The following is an 18,830-nucleotide window of genomic DNA, read 5'->3' as shown; positions in this document are numbered from 1 at the left end:
AACAAATTAACTTTTTGATGATATTCTAATTCTGTGAGAAGCACCTTTACATACCATAAATAATTCAAAGACATAACTCTATCATTAACATATAAAAACATTTAAAACATGTAGGTGGAGGCAGTCTTATGAATATTAATAAAAAAATGAGTGGTTATTTTTACGTTATTCCAATGATTCAAAATAAATCTAAAAAATAGCTCCAAAATACAGCGATTGATATAGCGTTAGAATATGGAAACATAAATTTGTTAATACTTTTTTTTATTTTTTGCAAGTAGCAACCAAAAAAAAGAAAAAGGAAACAGTGAAAAACAGATGAGGCGGCAAAGAGTTATATATATGCAAATACACAATTTTTGAGTACCTGATTGCATATTACTATCCAGTGAAATGTGGCAAGAAAATATATGTGAGATGATTTGCATTCAGTATATTCTTTTCTATTTTATCCTTTTTTTGTATTTTTTTTCTCATTGCTCATTCACTTGCATGCAATGTATTAATAATAACGATATGAAGGAACATATACGTACAGGGATTATTTCTCTACATCGCCTATATCTATGTTTCCACAGCGGGAGACAATAATCACTATCAGCTATCGAAGGACAAACATGAGTCGACTGCGGCTGCTTGTTAAATAAAAAATTACATGAAACCCTATTGACGTTTTAAAGATAGGAGAAGATACGAGCCTCCAGGATGAAAACCACCAGCCACAATCTGATCTCCTTGAATCACATTTGATAAATCAATGGTCAGGTATCTCTACGCTGCCAATTAACTTCATTGGAAACATGCTTCATAGTGTGGCTTCAATGTAAGCCAGCTGCTGGAGAGAAGGCAGGAAATCGATAGCTGTGCTTTCAGGCGATGTCATTGATTACATTTTCTACTATTCAGCTGACTTTGGCATTAAAAGGAACTTAAAAACATTAGAGTTCAACTTCTTTATAGGACACGATAACAAACAAGAGCAGAATGGCAGAGCCACGCCGAACTTAAAGGGTTTAGCGCATTAAAGATTTATGGCTGGATTCAGAATGCCATTATAGGTAAGCGATGCTCTGCCCACAGTCACCAAAGAGATACATGGATTTACTGTACAAAAAGGCCTAAAGCGAGCGATTCAAGACTCCTCCGTGACTATTTTATGAAATGACAGCAATCTATGTATTCTTGCAGTTTTTTTTTTATAGCCAAACAACACAATTTCTTGAGAGCAGTTTTGCCTACTGGCAACACAAACCAGTATTTGTAATATGCTGCCCTTACATTGGGTGATATAGATCATGGACTGCTGGCAATGTTGTCACCATTGCCATAATGTACTGATCTTCAGCACATTTTCCATAGAAGTTTATGGAGAGAAGAACATGTGCAGCCATCTCTAAAATCAGAGACAAAGTCCTTTTCTCGAGATGGGTGCGTGTCTCAGAGGTAGGACCTACATCTAGGAGACATTTACAGTATATTCTGCAGATATGTCGCAAATGGCTGAGATGGGAATAACCCATTAATGAAAAGCTTCTAAACGCCCCCTAGCCCTAAGTATAGACAACCCTTACACTATTTAGCTCTACAACATGCATAATTGAAGCCAGGGATTAGGAGCTCCTAATATTTTAGACTCTACTGATACATTCTGAATAGACATGATCAGCTTGGTAAATGTGTCATGGATAGCATTGTAGAAGTGCATTATGGAGTATTGTATACATACTTATGTTCTATGCTTCATGCGCTGCTAACGGTTCTATGTTTGGCATGATATTTATCTTAGAAGACTCCTGTGTTTGATTTAGTTTCCTTGGAGGCCGTGAAGGTATATCTAAGGCCATGCCTATGTCTAAGACGGCCTGTAGTAAATTATCCAAGTGCATTGCAGGAGACCTCCACAACTCTGAGTGAATATGTGGTAATGACCTCCAATATATGCGGCACTACAGCAAACAATCAGCATTGTATATGTTTATACATATTTCATGTTTCCATCCAATGTGTCACTGAGATACCAAATGAGAAAAACTAGGCAAGTTGATGCATTATAGTTTGATTGTGAACGTAAAACTCTGCTAAATATATATGTAATTGCATATCTTTTTTGATTCACAATACGCTTATGGAAGTGTATACACCATAAACAGTAATATCACAGACAGTGAGCATTGACTTTAATAGTGCTAACGTGAAAAAAAGAAGGCCTGTTTTACACCCACAAGTCCAACATTACTGTGCTTTTTGTAGACACAATCTCTTATTAAGAAGATTAATTAGAGAAGCAACGTTTGAGGAATAGATCCCGGAGAAAACCTCCTGAGATCTATCTACTGCACATATTTAACTTTCCCTGACCTTCATTTCTATTGACGTGTGTAAAGCGTTTTGTGGATGACTGGTTTCTATAAAGTAATATCACTTAAAGGGGTTCTTACAACTATAGTTCATGTTCCAAATGTCCCCTATAGTGACCATTAGTGCAAATGTCAGAGCCTTCATCTCCAGAAATGTGGCCGGGGGATTTCAGGGAATGCTGAGAACAGCATTGCTAGGAAAACGATTTACCCTTATGTTGTTAGACACATGGCATCGTTGTAGTTATTAGTTTATCAGCAAGGCAAGCTCTCCCCTGCGAACTCAGTTCTTGTGAGCAGCGAAGAGGAAGAACATCTTAAGAGGGAACCAGTGGGATATTGGAACAATCTGCACAGAAAAGAGAAGGCTAAATACACTGGAGTCCATGTAAATGCCTAAAATCAAAGGGATTAAATAAAATCATCACATCATAAAAATATCTAGGAATAAAAACCTAACTTCATTATTGCTTATCACACATCAGAAGCAAATATGTAAGGTCAAACTAATGAGATTAAGATGTCCTACACAGCTATGCTGCAGCGATTAAAAGGTTTTCCTTACCTTTTTCGAAACTGGCCAAAGTAAAAAGATTGTTATTAAAAAATGAAAGAAGTGTTACTTAGGGCTCAATCAGCCATCTCAGGAAGAGGACAACATCGCATGAAGTTGGGAGGCGCCGGACCCGGACCGCACCAGACTGCCCCGCACCAGACTGCCCCGCAGGTGAGTATAATCAAACTTGTTTTTCTTATATTTCAGGTTACATCGGGGGCTTATCTACAGCATTATAGAAAGCTGTAGACAAGCCCCTAATGGCAGTGGCCGCAGCTTATATGCGAAAAATTAGGTGACAGATTCCCTTTATCCACTAGAGAATGTATTGCTGTAGATAAATGGACATACTAACTACAGTGAGCGAAATAAGTATTGAATACGTCATCAATTTTCTAAATAAATATATTTGTTAAGGTGCTATTGACATAAAATTATCATCAGATGTTGGTAACAACCCATACAATACACATAGGCAAAGAATTCAAACCATAGATGTCCATAAATTAAGTTATGTGTAATAATGAGAAATAACACAGGGAAAAAGTATTGAATCTGGTGGTTTATGGTGAAATAATGTTATTTCCACTTCCAAATTATGGCTCCAAGAGTGCTCACTGGAACCTTCAGTAGTTTAGAAATTCTTCTGTAACCAATGTCATCAGTATGTTTTTCAACAATAAGGTTGCAAAGGTCTTGAGACAGCTCACTCTTTTTACCCATCATGGAATGTTTCTTGTGTGACACCTTGGTAATGAGACACCTTTTTACAGGTGTTGAACCAGCTAATATTACTTTTCACAAAGTGTCAGGATTGTGTCCTAATTACATATAGATTTCAGCTGGTGTCAAGACTTTCCATGGCCTTTTTCATCTCTCTTTCTTCATTTGTTCTATACTTTCTCCCTGCCATTTCTCATTATTATATATAACTTAATTTATGGTCGGTCATCTATGGTTTGATTTCTTTATGTGGATTAGATACGGTAGGTTGTTATTGACATCTGGTAAGAATTTCATGTCAATAACACCTTTAGAAATATATTTAGGGTCCTCGCCCCTCTGTATCAGTCCGTCATTGTTAGTTTGTTTACTGTATGTGATAGTTGTAACTTGTATGTAACCCCTTCTCATGTACAGCACCATGGAATCAATGGTGCTATATAAATAAATAAATAATAATAATAATAATTTACTTAGAAAATTGGTGAAGTGTTCAATTCTTATTTCACACACTGTATATTCAGTTTATTTAATAAAGTTTACATATTTGTGAGATATTTTGTAGCACCATTTTTCTTTTGGCTTATGTCACTGTATTATGTTTACAGCTCTGTTCCAGACATGTGTTTCCACATTTTGATCCTGTGGTCATACTCTGTTCCCTTATTCCCCTACTTCGTAAGGCCTCCATACACATTAGACTAATGTCGGCCAAACCCAGAGATATCTATAATTTTGCACAACAGTCTGGTACGTATGTGGGCCCTGGATAGTTGATTGTTGGAGAAGATAAGGATCAAGCATGTCCAATTTTGAACTGCCAATCCTGTTGTTCTCTGCTAGATCAGTCGCTGCCTGACTTTCTCTGGCAGTGGCACTCTGATAGGGAGCACTGGAGCGCATTGGCAAGCAAGCACTCCGATGTATGGAAGACATATAAGATAGCTGCTAGCTGAACCATTGTTTGGCCGACAAGCATCTAAAGTGTATGGGGGCTTTAGTGCTATACATTCGGTAAGTCACCAATAAATAAGGCAGAAGTATAAGTGCTGATGTCTAAGATCTGACTATGCATGTTTGGCTTGTAATCTGGAGACATATAGGGAACTGAACACACAAGACATTCTTTTATTTAAGTGACTACATTTTAGAAGTATTGGAGCAATAAAACAATGGTTGCTAGCATGTACAAGTGTAATAAATATATGTGTGCGACATATCTGTATTACGTCAAATGAAGGAACACAGTGAAGGGTGGTGTAGACCAGACTTTGGTTACACAATTTACATGTATTTCATTAGTTACTAAGTCATTTACTATGTATCTGTTACATTATCTGCTATTGTTATGAGAGTTGAAAGTGTCACCGGGAAGCAGGAAAGCCTATTTTGTACTGTTATAGCGAACGTCACAGAGTCTGGAACCCCAGAGGCCAATACTGAGTTCTGTAGACGTCATCTGTCACTTTTTCTGTTTGCATCAGGAAACTACAGATGTGAACCCGGGGGACAAAAAGGATTTCCTCCTATGTAGCTAACACTAGAGAATAAATAACACTTCCTTATTAGATAATTAATACAGATATGCTGCACTACTTTTAATTGACATATTATAGGGGTTTTCCAAACATACCGGATCCTTAATTCCCCTGAGATGATGTGTCGGAGGACTCCATACACAATAGTCTATATACAGAACCTGTCGACATTGGTGTGTTTGGCAGACGTTAGTCCAATGTGTGTTGGTGTCTTTAGGCTACCCTCCGTGTGCTATGTACATTGGAATCAGCAAATGTCTAATATATTACTAATTTCGTAAAACATTTCAGTACAGGTTAGCTGCCCTTACATTTAGGATGAAATATTTTAGATGCATTATTGTTACATCAGAACCTTAAAAGTGTATCTAAAATATCAAAAACAGCAATACTAACCTAGCCTCGCCACCAGCGATCCAGCACTAACCCTCCTGTGGCGTTCTCGTTCTTGGTCAACATGCTAATGACCACTGCATCCAATCGGTGGCTGCAGGGATCACGTGCCATATTATTGGTTACCTAGCTCCCATCACGGAGCGGTGATGACAGCCATTCGGCACGTGATTGCTACATCCACTTATTTGCTGTAGTGATCACACAACGTCCACATGAGAACCCGGAGCTCCACAGGAGGGTTATGGCTGAATTGTTGGCTGGAAGTGTAGGTGAGTATGGTTGCTTTTGAAACTTAACAGTACTGACCACTGTTTAAAAAAAAAAAATCCTATCACTGGATAACCCCTCTAACGTCCTTGTGCTTTTATTTTTTTCTTTACAACTAAGCAGCTATGGTAAGTTGAAAAGGCCAGGTCAGCAAAAAGCGATGTGTCTGACTTAAGAAAGTATTGATTTACACAACACATCACATTTTTCTCCAACAGAACGCTTTTTTCCACTCTTGGACCAATTTAAGAATACATAATCCACAAAGGGCAGTGACAGCAATCTGTGTTTTTCTTAACACTTAACAAAATAGAGAAAACAATATTATTAAGGACCCAAAGGTCTAAATGTTTATATAATATATACAAACAATATTGCTATTGAGGGTGTGATATTAAATATTATTGAAGAATGAAATGCCAGATAAATGTATTTTTTTTTTACTACAGGTCACTATAAATAATAAATCACAGTGCCTTCTATCGTACAGAACTATTATGCTTACTCAACAGAGAAGGGATATAATAAAGCAAAGAATTCTACTCCAACGAGTATCTTACATCACTTCACAAGTCTCTCATCGCCATCATCAACTCTTCGAGGTTTAGAAAACTAATATGGCACATTACACCATTATACTGGAGCAGTAAAGATATTAATGATACATTCAGATTGTAAACTTTTTTTTAACGCTGGGGCCTCGCTAGCACAAATACCGTTATGTGTAAATAATGAATCATTATTTTTCTTGTATTTCCCAAAAATATTGCTAAATATTTAAAGAATATCACTTAGTTTACTGGGTGCAGCACGCTGTCCACCAGCATTCAACCCAGTAAGGTGACACTCAAATGGAATCATATAATGCAAGGTTATAAATATATATACATATATATATATGTATATATATATATGTTTTAAAGATGATGACTACACAGGAACACATTCTCCACAGTAGAACTATTGAATGCATCGCATAATGGATGGAAACATGCAGAAAAATAAAAAGATCTGATCAAAAAAAAAATTATAGAAGGCTCTTTATTCATTAAAGAGAACCTGTCGGCTAATTCCTGATGCCTAAACCGCTGGCGGCATGAATCAGAGATCGGCTCCGCTATTGCACTCGTGTATATTTCACTCTGAACAGATGGAGCATTTCAGAGAAAGCATGCTTTGATACAGAGGATCTGGATGATGACTGAACCAAGGGGGCAGGTTTCCATCACCTTCTACAGGTCTTGCTCCTCTAGATTGAGCCATATGTTAACTACTGAAAAGAAAACAAAAAAAAACGCCAAAATGGCAATTTCTCCTGACAATGATATTCCCATAGGCCTCTACAATGAAGTACTGTGTGCTGTACATGTTTTTTTTTTCTCCATAGGTTCTTATGGTGGATGGATGCCTAACCATCTATCTTGAAGAGACAAATGCTGGAAAGGATAAAAAGCGCAAATAGGGTCTTATCTGGGTTAAACAGTAATAAACGAACATGCACCGTGGTGCTCACCTAATGTGGTTGTGTGCGCACAACAGTTAGTAGAGTTAAAGGCTGCTGCAGACCCACAGTGAAAATATGGAAGAAACAAAACTGGAAGTAATGGGTTAATCTGCGCTGCCATGGAGAAAGAATGAGGGATGCAGATCCAAGTTAAGGTAGTTTAATCTTCAACGCGTTTCAAAGTTGTACAATTTCTTCATCTTTGAAGAAGTTGTAAAACTTTGAAATGCGTTGATGAATAAACCTCATTCTTTCTCCACGACAGCGGAGAGTAACCCATTACTTCTAGTTTTGTTTCTATGCATCTATCTCGACTACAGCCACTTTCATGCACACAACTCCTGAGCGTATACGCCCGATCATGGGCACAGACACAGTGTGTACATAGCCCTACGTGGACACCACAAATCACCATAAACAAGAACCACTATTAGGGTATGTGTGCACTTTGAGTGTTGGCACCAAATTTTTCTGCACTTAAAAACATGAGTGAGTTGGCAGGAAAAATGCTGCTGAAAATATGTGCATATTTTATGTGTTTTTTTTAGCTTAACAATAATAATTTTATTCATATAGCGCCAACATATTCCGCAGCGCTTTACAAATTTTAGAGGGGATTTGTACAGACAATAGACATTACAGCATCACAGTTCAAAACAGATACCAAGAGGAATGAGGGCCCTGCTCGCAAGCTTACAAACTATGAGGAAAAGGGGAGACACGAGAGGTGGATGGTAACAATTGCTTTCGTTGTTCGGACCAGCCATAGTGCAAGGATTGGGTGTTCATGTAAAGCTGCATGAACCAGTTAAACAGCCTAAATATGTAACAGTACAGACACAGAGGCTATTAACTGCATAAAGTGTATGAGAACATGATGTGAGGAACCTGATTATGGTGTAAGTTTTTTGAATGGGCAACACAGGAATAGTTAGGTTAATGCGTTGAGGCGGTAGGCCTGTCTGAACAAATGCGTTTTTAGGGCACCCTTAAAACTGTGGGGATTGGGGATTAATCGTATTAACCTGGGTAGTGCATTCCAAAGAATTGGCAAAGCACGTGAAAAGTCTTGAAGACAGGAGTGGAAGGTTTTGATTGTTGAGGCTGTTAACCTCAGGTCATTAGCAGAACGCAGAGCACGGGTAGGGTGGTAGACTGACCAGGGAGGACATGTAGGGTGGTGCTGAGCCATGGAGTGCTTTGTGGATGAGGGTAATAGTTTTGTACTGGATTCTGGAGTGGATGGGTAACCAGTGTAATGACTGGCACAAGGTAGAGGCATCGGTGTAACGGTTGGTGAGGAATATGATCCTGGCTGTAGCATTCAGGACAGAGTGAAGCAGGGAGAGTTTGGCAAGAAGGAGGCCGATTAGTAGAGAGTTACAATAGTCCAGATGAGAATGAATGAGTGAAACAGTAAGAGTTTTTGCAGAGTCGAAAGTAAGAAAAGGGCAAATTCTAGAAATGTTTTTGAGATGCAGATAAGAAGAGCGAGCAAGTGATCAGATGTGGGGGGGTGAATGAAAGCTCAGAATCAAGTATGACCCCAAGACAGCGGGCATGTTGCTGGGGAGTAATGGTGGAACCACACACGGAGATGGCTATGTCAGGCAAAGATAGGTTAGTAGAGGGAGAAAACACGGGGAGTTCAGTTTTTGACAGGTTCAGTTTCAGATAGAGGGAGGACATGATGTTAGAGACAGCAGTAAGACAATCACTGGTGTTTTTTAAAAAGGCAGGCGTGATATCAGGAGAAGAAGTGTATAATTGGGTGTCATCAGCATAGAGATGGTACTGGAAACCAAATCTACTGATTGCTTGTCCAATAGGGGCAGTATAAAAAGAGAAGAAGAGGGGACTAGGACTGATCCTTGAGGAAACCCAACAGTAAGGGTGAAGGTGAGAGGAGGAACTAGCAAAAGAAACAGTGAAGGAGTGGTCAGAGAGATAGGAGGAGAACCAGGAGAGAACGGTGTCCTTGAGGCCGATGGAGCGGAGCATAGTGAGGAGGAGCTGATGATCCACAGTGTCATCAGTAGAGATCTAAGAGAATTAGCATGAAGTAGTGACCATTAGATTTAGCTGTTAATAGATCATTAGAGACTTTAGTGAGGGCAGTTTCAGTAGAGTGTAAACAGCGGAAACCGGATTGCAGAGGGTCGAGAAGAGAGTTTTCTGAGAGGTAGCAGATAAGACGTGAGTGGACCAGGCGTTCCAGTTTAGAGATGAAGGGAATATTAGAGACAGGTCTATAATTAGCGGCACAGTTTTGATCGAGGGATGGTTTTTTAAGTAATAGGTGTATGATGGCATGCTTAAATGAGGAGGGAAAGATACCGGAAGAGAGAGAAAGGTTGGACATTTTTGTTAGGTAAGAGGTGACAAATGGGGAAAGGGACTGGAGATGTGGCGGAATGGGGTCACTGGTGCAAGTGGTTGGGCAAGAAGATGCAAGGAGTCTGATTACTTCTTCTGTAACTGGTTCAAAGTCAGAGAGTGAACTAGATGCAATGGGGGAGGGAGGAAAGTGCATGGTATAAAGGGATTGGGAGATAATTTCCTGTCGGATGTGGTCAATTTTTTCTTTGAAGTCATTGGCCAGATTGTCAGCATGGAGATCCGTGGTTCGGGCCTGCACTCTTGGGTTGAGTAGGGAATGAAAAGTGTCAAAGAGACGTTTAGGGTTATTGGGCAGTGAGGTGATGAGGGTGTTAAAATAGGTTTGTTTGGAGAGGTGAAGGGTAGGGTTGTATGTTTTAAGCTTGCATGTTTGCTTGCTAAAAAGCTGAAAGAAGTGGCACATTACAAATATGAAAAATGCTCTGATGGTTCAAATCCGCAAGAAAAAAAGAAGCAGGATGCGCATGAGATTTCAGAAATCTCATTCACTTGGTTGGCACTTTTAAGTGCAGCATTTTTACCCTAGAAAAAAAAGTGTGCAAAAATGCAGCATGTGAACAAGCCCTTAGCTAGTTTAATCTCTGGCTCATATAATGGGCAAGCATATGAGGCATGGCCCGCACATGAAATGCTCCCTTATTTATGGAAACTGTGTGTAGGTCATTGTTACCTACAGAACCTCTGATAAGCGCCTGCTAGTTTTCCTGACTGGCAGTTTTGATAAATTAGGGCAGTTTGTATGAATGAAGTCCATATCACTAATACAGTGCACGTTAGAATGGAGGTCAGAAATTATAACGGTGCACCCCATATCTGTGCTACAGCTATTGGAATATACTGGAGAGATGAAAGCACTGAGCGTCTAACTCTGCAGGACCCAGTACTTTGCTGCTGCTGCCACCACACTACACTGTATACATCTGCACCGACTGTATCAATGGCTATTAATGCCGATTTTTCTGAGACATCCTTTTCTGGAACACTATTGGCTTTGAACTTGATTCAAAGAGGATTTTCACCTTTCAGTATGAACTTATATCTGCCAATCACCACATCAGCATTGCTTTCTCTCCTGTATATAGGGCTATTTACAGATCACAGAGCGCTGGATGCACAGCTTTGATCACAGCTCTGAGCTCCTGACCTCTGCTTTGCAGCCCACAGCAGAACAGCTCATATATCTGAAAAGGAAGCTGGGTTTTATCTAAGCAAGAAGGTTTATGAGCTCAATCACTTTTGATCTTACCACAAGTATAACTATATGATATATATATATATAATATATATATATATATATATATATATATATATATATATATATATATATATATATATATATATATATATATATATATATATATATATATATATATATATATACAGTGGGGCAAAAAAGTTTTTAGTCAGTCAGCAATAGTGCAAGTTCCACCACTTAAAAAGATGAGAGGCGTCTGTAATTTACATCATAGGTAGACCTCAACTATGGGAGACAAACTGAGAAAAAAAAATCCAGAAAATCACATTGTCTGTTTTTTTAACATTTTATTTGCATATTATGGTGGAAAATAAGTATTTGGTCAGAAACAAAATTTCATCTCAATACTTTGTAATATATCCTTTGTTGGCAATGACAGAGGTCAAACGTTTTCTGTAAGTCTTCACAAGGTTGCCACACACTGTTGTTGGTATGTTGGCCCATTCCTCCATGCAGATCTCCTCTAGAGCAGTGATGTTTTTGGCTTTTCGCTTGGCAACACGGACTTTCAACTCCCTCCAAAGGTTTTCTATAGGGTTGAGATCTGGAGACTGGCTAGGCCACTCCAAGACCTTGAAATGCTTCTTACGAAGCCACTCCTTCGTTGCCCTGGCGGTGTGCTTTGGATCATTGTCATGTTGAAAGACCCAGCCACGTTTCATCTTCAATGCCCTTGCTCATGGAAGGAGGTTTGCACTCAAAATCTCACGATACATGGCCCCATTCATTGTTTCATGTACCCGGATCAGTCGTCCTGGCCCCTTTGCAGAGAAACAGCCCCAAAGCATGATGTTTCCACCACCATGCTTTACAGTAGGTATGGTGTTTGATGGATGCAACTCAGTATTCTTTTTCCTCCAAACACGACAAGTTGTGTTTCTACCAAACAGTTCCAGTTTGGTTTCATCAGACCATAGGACATTCTCCCAAAACTCCTCTGGATCATCCAAATGCTCTCTAGCAAACTTCAGATGGGCCCGGACATGTACTGGCTTAAGCAGTGGGACACGTCTGGCACTGCAGGATCTGAGTCCATGGTGGCGTAGTGTGTTACTTATGGTAGGCCTTGTTACATTGGTCCCAGCTCTCTGCAGTTCATTCACTAGGTCCCCCCGCGTGGTTCTGGGATTTTTGCTCACCGTTCTTGTGATCATTCTGACCCCACGGGGTGGGATTTTGCGTGGAGCCCCAGATCGAGGGAGATTATCAGTGGTCTTGTATGTCTTCCATTTTCTAATTATTGCTCCCACTGTTGATTTCTTCACTCCAAGCTGGTTGGCTATTGCAGATTCAGTCTTCCCAGCCTGGTGCAGGGCTACAATTTTGTTTCTGGTGTCCTTTGACAGCTCTTTGGTCTTCACCATAGTGGAGTTTGGAGTCAGACTGTTTGAGGGTGTGCACAGGTGTCTTTTTATACTGATAACAAGTTTAAACAGGTGCCATTACTACAGGTAATGAGTGGAGGAAAGAGGAGACTCTTAAAGAAGAAGTTACAGGTCTGTGAGAGCCAGAAATCTTGATTGTTTGTTTCTGACCAAATACTTATTTTCCACCATAATATGCAAATAAAATGTTAAAAAAACAGACAATGTGATTTTCTGGATTTTTTTTTCTCAGTTTGTCTCCCATAGTTGAGGTCTACCTATGATGTAAATTACAGACGCCTCTCATCTTTTTAAGTGGTGGAACTTGCACTATTGCTGACTGACTAAATACTTTTTTGCCCCACTGTATATATATATATATATATATATATATATATATATATAGTCTAGCGCTCTTGTAGATAATAACATTACTTCTATGACCACTAATAAACTGCTATCTACTGGGCTATACACATGTCATAGAGATGAATTTGTTAGCACGCTATTAGGAATTTCTTGTTACTAGTGATGAGCGCAAGTGCTAATTACTCGAGTTGGTCAAGGGTGCTTGGGTACGCACCAGCTATCATGACTAATGATGAGCGAGTATACTCGTTGATCGGGTTTTCCTGAGCATGCTCGGGTGGTCTCCGAGTATTTGTGAGTGCTCGGAGATTTAGTTTTTGTTGACGCAGCTACATGATTTACAGCTGCTAGCCAGCCTGAGTACATGTGGGGGTTGCCTGGTTGCTAGGGAACCCCCACATGTAATCAAGCTGTCTAGCAACTGTAAATCATTCAGCTGCGGTGAGGAAAACTAAATCTCCGAGCACTAACAAACACTCGGAGATCACCCGAGCATGCTCGGGAAAACCTGAGCAACTAGTACACTCGCTCATCACTAATCATGACATGTTCGAGTACATGCGGCCTCATGTTTCACACCTGTTAGCCACAAAACATGCGGGGATTTCCTGACAAACATGGGCAATCCCCGCATTTTGTGGCTAGCAGCTGCAAAACATGTGGCCACGGGGACTTCAACATGTCACTTGAACACTCACGATACTCGAGCACCCTAGACAAACTCGAGTAAGGAGACCTGGGACTCATCACTGTTTTAATTCACAAAAGATTGCCCATGAATAGCAACATCCCTAAGTAAAATAGGGAAGTGGTGTACCACTAACAAGAAATATATTTCACGGTTTTGGTGACCAGAATAAATTGATCCCAAATAAAGTGGTATTTTTATATAAAATAATTTTTTATTAACAACAAAGTTAAAATACATACAGTAAGAAAAGGTGCTAGATCCAATTATGGAGGGACTGAAGTGCCATAGGATACTACTAAATAAGTGGTCGAACATGAAGTGAACACCTATAAGAAGGTGTAGCGATGACTCATACCAGAGACCTATTGATATGAATTGCACTAATGCACAGCAAAGGGGGATACCCAGTCTGGGCCCCAAACAATGAAACTGAATATTAGCTGCTATAGCATGCTTAACTTTTACTGGGGAGACAATACATGGGAACTAAGCCCCTAATGCAATTTGAGGTAAGCATGGGTGCAATGCCGCAAATGAATAAAATATATGTATCACATTACCTAATGTCGGCCATGTGGAGATCCTTGGCGTCCCTCTGCCTCCTGAGTGAAGCGGGTTGCGTGGTCTGTGTCGGGGTGTGATTTATGCTCCATTCATAGGATAGAGGTTGAATGCTGGAGTGAGAGGAGATATATCAACCCTTGCAGGCACAACCCCAAGTCACGTGCTGAGAAGCAGGTACGTGACAGTCCCTATTTAAAAAAAAAAATCCTACATACCTTGCCTGCATGCCCTCGCTGCATCTCGTTTCGGCTCTTCCTGACGAGCGATCACGTGGCTCTGCTTATTAAGGTAATGACTATTCTGTGCATATTCATTACCTTAATTAGCATGGCCACGTGATTGCTCGGCGAGAAATGTTGCTGGTGCCGCAACAAACAAGATGCAGCGAGGGCGCGCAGGAAGGTAAGTAGGATGTGTGCTGGAAGCCGGCAGCTGCGGCTATCACTATGTGCTATTACAGAGAAATGAAAAATTAATTTCTTTTTAGCAGCGGTGCAGGCTTTATCCACAGCCACCGGCTCCTGCCTCTGTGACCCGCTGCTCCCCCTCCCCCGCTGGCTTTCTGGGACAATTGACTCATGTATAAGCCGAGGGGGGCGTTTTCAGCACAAAACAATGTGCTGAAAAACTCGGCTTATACACGAGTATATACAGTAATTGAGGTCTGAAACCTTAGTCAAAGTTATCTGAGCACACAACTCTCCAAGGATGCCCAAACTTTTGTATTGGCCCATTTTTCTTTTTGTAATTTTTTCAATTTTTTGGCATAGGAAGTGTGGTTGGTGTATTCTGTCCAGGGAATTAAAATTTTCTCAAAATTATGGACTTTACCCATAAGAATGGCACATCATTTTTGATTCATCATATACCAAAAAAGGCGTCTCTTGGCTTCTGATAAATCTATTCTTGATTTTTTCCAGGTCAATGCTATAGTTTGCTTGGCCGTTAGGAATATAAATGAGATGATAATTTGGGTGTGTTTAGTGATGGTAAAGAAACGTATGCTAAGTAATGATTTCAAAGTTTTTTTTTTTTTTTTTAAGGTTAGTGTTTGTGACTGAGAGAATAAGGTGATATACCCTAGTCCAAAATCTGCGCAATGCGAGTCACATCCACCAAATATGGTAAATATCCCCATCAGAATCACAATCTCTAAAACATTTGGGACAGTAGCCAGGAACTGCCTTGGCAACTCTAGCTGGGGTCAAGTACCATCTAGTTAACCCATTATAGTTTTTATCTAGCATTAAGGTATATAGAAATCCGCCGGTTCAAGAGGACCAAATCTGAAACCATTCTGGGTCTGTAAAGGCAGAGCAGATAGACTCCCAGCGAGAGGTGTAGGTAAAATTAGACCTGTTTGAGATTCAGTTGATTTGTGAGTAGAGGAGTTCAATGTTACCTGGGGCGTGTGGATTTTCCAGACACCTTTGTTCGAAAGGAGTGAACGTATAAGGCGGAGAGGAAGTTCTCAGAAGTGTGGTCATAAAATTCTTCAATTGTAAATAGCGGAATATTCCTCTAGAAGGGAATTTGTACTTTTTTGGAGGGCTGGTAATGGAATAATACCATCAATGTTAAATAGATGAACTCTCGTGATCCCTGCAGCGTCTCAAAGATGAAAACTCCAGTGAGATTCATTTCCTAGGGGGAACTGCGAATTGACCCATAGTGAGGTGAGGGGGAAAATAAGTTTGAGGAATCTTTCAGGGAATCCCATATTTTGAGTGAATGTGATAGAATTGGATTTATAGTTTGTTTGCGTTGTGCTTGGAGGATCCATAGTAAAACATCAACGGTCATTGGGTGACACTCAGGGGCTTCTAAGGAAAGCCATTGTGGGGGTTCTGAATGTGCATAATATAGAGTTAAATGGGCTGCCTGGTAATATTTGGAAAGGTTGGGGACTCTAGACCTCCTTTTAGGTGGTGTCAGTAAAGAGTTTATCTGTTAACCCTGGGGAGACAACCCTTCCAAACAAAAGTGTTAACTAGACATTGTGCTAATTTGAGGTAGCATGATGGAACAGGGATAAGGCAATACACGGATAAATGAGTATTCTAGGGAGAAAATTCATCTTAATCACCCATATTCAATTCAGCCAAGAGAGATGCAGCTTCTCACAATTCTGAAGTTGTGAACGAAGTTTGCAAAGCATTTGAAGATAATTTGCAGAGAAAAGGGACTCCAAGTTAGCTGTTAAGTTTACACCTAGATAGTCTAAGTTGGTGACGTGAAGTGAGAAAAATGTAGGCAAAGAGACAATTTCTGGGATAAAATAAATAAAATTGGAATGTGCATAGGTATTTACCCTTTTGTTATGAAGCCCCTAACAATGCCTGGTGCAAAAAATTACCTTCATAAGTCACATGCTTAGTGAAAGGAAGTCCACACACACCTTTTCTGAATGGCCACAAGGGCTGCAACACCATTAAGCAAGAGCCACTAACCAAACAACACCATGAAGACCAAGGAGATCTCCAAACAAGTCAGGGACAAAGTTGTTGAGAAGCACAAGTAAGGGTTGGGTTATAAAAAAAAATCCCAATCTCCGATGATCACCCAGAGCACCATCAAATTCACTATCAACAAACAGATTGTGAGGATAGATTTCTTGGCACATGGTGTTGTTAGTATGCACGGTTGATTGCACGGTTAATGTTTGTTTATTTTTTAATAATATGTAATAAAAGGTATATTTTAATTATATAATTCATGTAGGGTAATTTTTTGTAAACCCACTTTGATGGCTAATGTGACACTTCTGTATTGCAGTGCATTATACCTGCCACTTTACACTGACACGCCTACATATGACAGGGCCTAACAGGCCACCATACCGGAGGGCTATTACTAGTCCTCAGGTTGCCATACCAACAATCGACACCCTACGATCAGGTGGGTGGATTTTGCCAATGGGAGAAAGAGGAAGCCTGCTGTCTTTTTTAACAATCTAGATGCTGCTGTCACTACTGTCAGCAGCATCTAAGGGGGCTATGGAGACACGGGGTGTCAGTGGGTGCCCCAGTCTGCTAGCCGGAACCGCATGGACCAGGGATCATCCCGCCGAACGCCCGTCCTCCCTTTAACTTAGGCGTAACACTACTCAAAAAACACAGGGTGAGGGTAAAACATACTTTATTGAACCACAAAACAGGCAGATCACGTGTAGAATAGTCACAGCAAAATACCACAAGATGGTGCACAATACAGAGTCTCACCCTTCTGCTGACTCACCGGGATAATGGCAGCTGTTACTTCAGATCTTCCAGGGTGGACTAACCCACCTGTGGCACGCACACAGAGAGGAGGTAACGACAAGCTAAGGAAGATAACAGTCCATTCAAGTACAAGTCCAGTTGACCGGAGGGTCACAACCTGGCTTCATCTTCCAGGGTTTACTACCCCACCAGTGGCACACACAGAGAGAAAGTAACAACAAAGTTAGAAAAATGACAGTCCATTGAAGTACAAGGCCAGCTGACCCGAGGGTCACAACCTGGCTTCTCCAAACATCTCCATGGAGTCAGGTGACCAGCGGCTTCCAATCCTGGCTTTCTCTAAACGTAACCATGGTTCAGCGATGGTCAATGTAGCAGATCTGTATTCCAACCGGGGCCGAGGTCTCCTAGGTTGTATCCTGTAGAATGATAGATCTGTGTCCCTCATGATGGGGCCATGATGTATTTGAAGCAGTCCTGCAGGGTCCCATGGATGTTTTGATGTCTTGGCAGAATCTCTGTCTCTTCTCTGTCTCGCTATAAAGAGGCAAGAAACCTATTTTCCTATTTTTATACTTAACAAGAGTCCTTCATTCAGTATTTACATAAAGGGTAAAAATGGAGATGAGATCAAGTAGCATTACTTGATTATTTAATCTATTTGCATAGTTTTTCAAAGTCCAAGTCCTCTGTTTTCAAAGTCACCAAACTATCTGGCCTATACAAGGCATAATTAGCATATCAGTAAACATCACTAGTCATCAAGGATAAGAGCACACTATGTTATATAAAATACAGCTTACAAGTCAATATTCCAGGCTTACACAAACAAACATCTGTTTTCTTGACCAACCAGAAATCAACATATACTGTAGTTAACAGTCAATTCTTCTTGGCTTGCTAAAAATAGTTGTCTGGTTAATTAAGATATAATGCGGTGTCTTCACACGCCTCAATAACCACAACTGGTGCAGCAACAGTCATGGCTGATGCAGCAGGGTATCATCTGTAGCATACAGATGACACTGACTCTATCCAGACACGTAAGGGGGCACTATACAGTTATTTCTCAGTGCCATAAAAAAGGCATATCGGCGTTCACTAAGGAAATAACCTCCCAAAAACCTAATCCACAGCAATTTGATGTGTTATAATTATGTAATAGTATAGTGATTAAACCAAACTATGCAACAGTAACATTATTCGCTATTAATGTGCTAATTGCCTTTTCCTTTTGATGGTATATGCATTATTTAACAAAATGACTAAAACGAGAAAGCACAGAAAATTAAAATTTAAGGAATAAAAAAAGGAAACACTGCAATTCTATAAACCAATGCCCACTTGCCCTCTTTGAGGGTATCTGTTCTGACTGCTTTTTAATATTTTGCTCTTTACTTACAACGCATACAAAGCCTCCTGTGTTTATTGATGTAAGGAGATAGTTATTTCTGAAATCTCTTTATCTGCATAGCAATAAGTCAGAGAACTCAAAGCTGATGCAATGGGAGGCATGCAGCATACAAAGTACAGCTGCAGAAGAAAATATCTGTAGACTTTCTATAGACCAGAAGCAAAGCTATTGTTCAAAAAAATATAAATTATTTCATTTCAATATGAAATAA

At 40.0% G+C, this 18,830-nt stretch overlaps 1 protein-coding gene across 2 annotated transcripts in view; it reads right to left on the bottom strand.

Moving 5' to 3' along the window:
* The window catches only part of ANO10 (anoctamin 10), a 358,375-nt gene that overhangs the window by 21,623 nt on the left and 317,922 nt on the right, over positions 1-18,830 (bottom strand). Inside the window, exon 13 of one of the 2 annotated variants that reach the window (XM_069730039.1) lies at positions 17,107-17,742. The exons of the other annotated variant lie outside the window; for it this stretch is intronic. Within the exon in view, the coding sequence (XP_069586140.1) occupies positions 17,650-17,742 (93 nt within the window). The 3' untranslated portion in view covers positions 17,107-17,649. Of the gene's footprint in view, positions 1-17,106; positions 17,743-18,830 lie in introns of those variants that run through there. 2 annotated transcript variants of the gene reach the window in all.

The sequence above is a fragment of the Ranitomeya imitator genome, chromosome 6 (genome assembly GCF_032444005.1).
Source record: "Ranitomeya imitator isolate aRanImi1 chromosome 6, aRanImi1.pri, whole genome shotgun sequence".
Taxonomy (NCBI): domain Eukaryota; kingdom Metazoa; phylum Chordata; class Amphibia; order Anura; family Dendrobatidae; genus Ranitomeya; species Ranitomeya imitator.
This window is presented reverse-complemented; position numbering and strand designations above follow the sequence as displayed.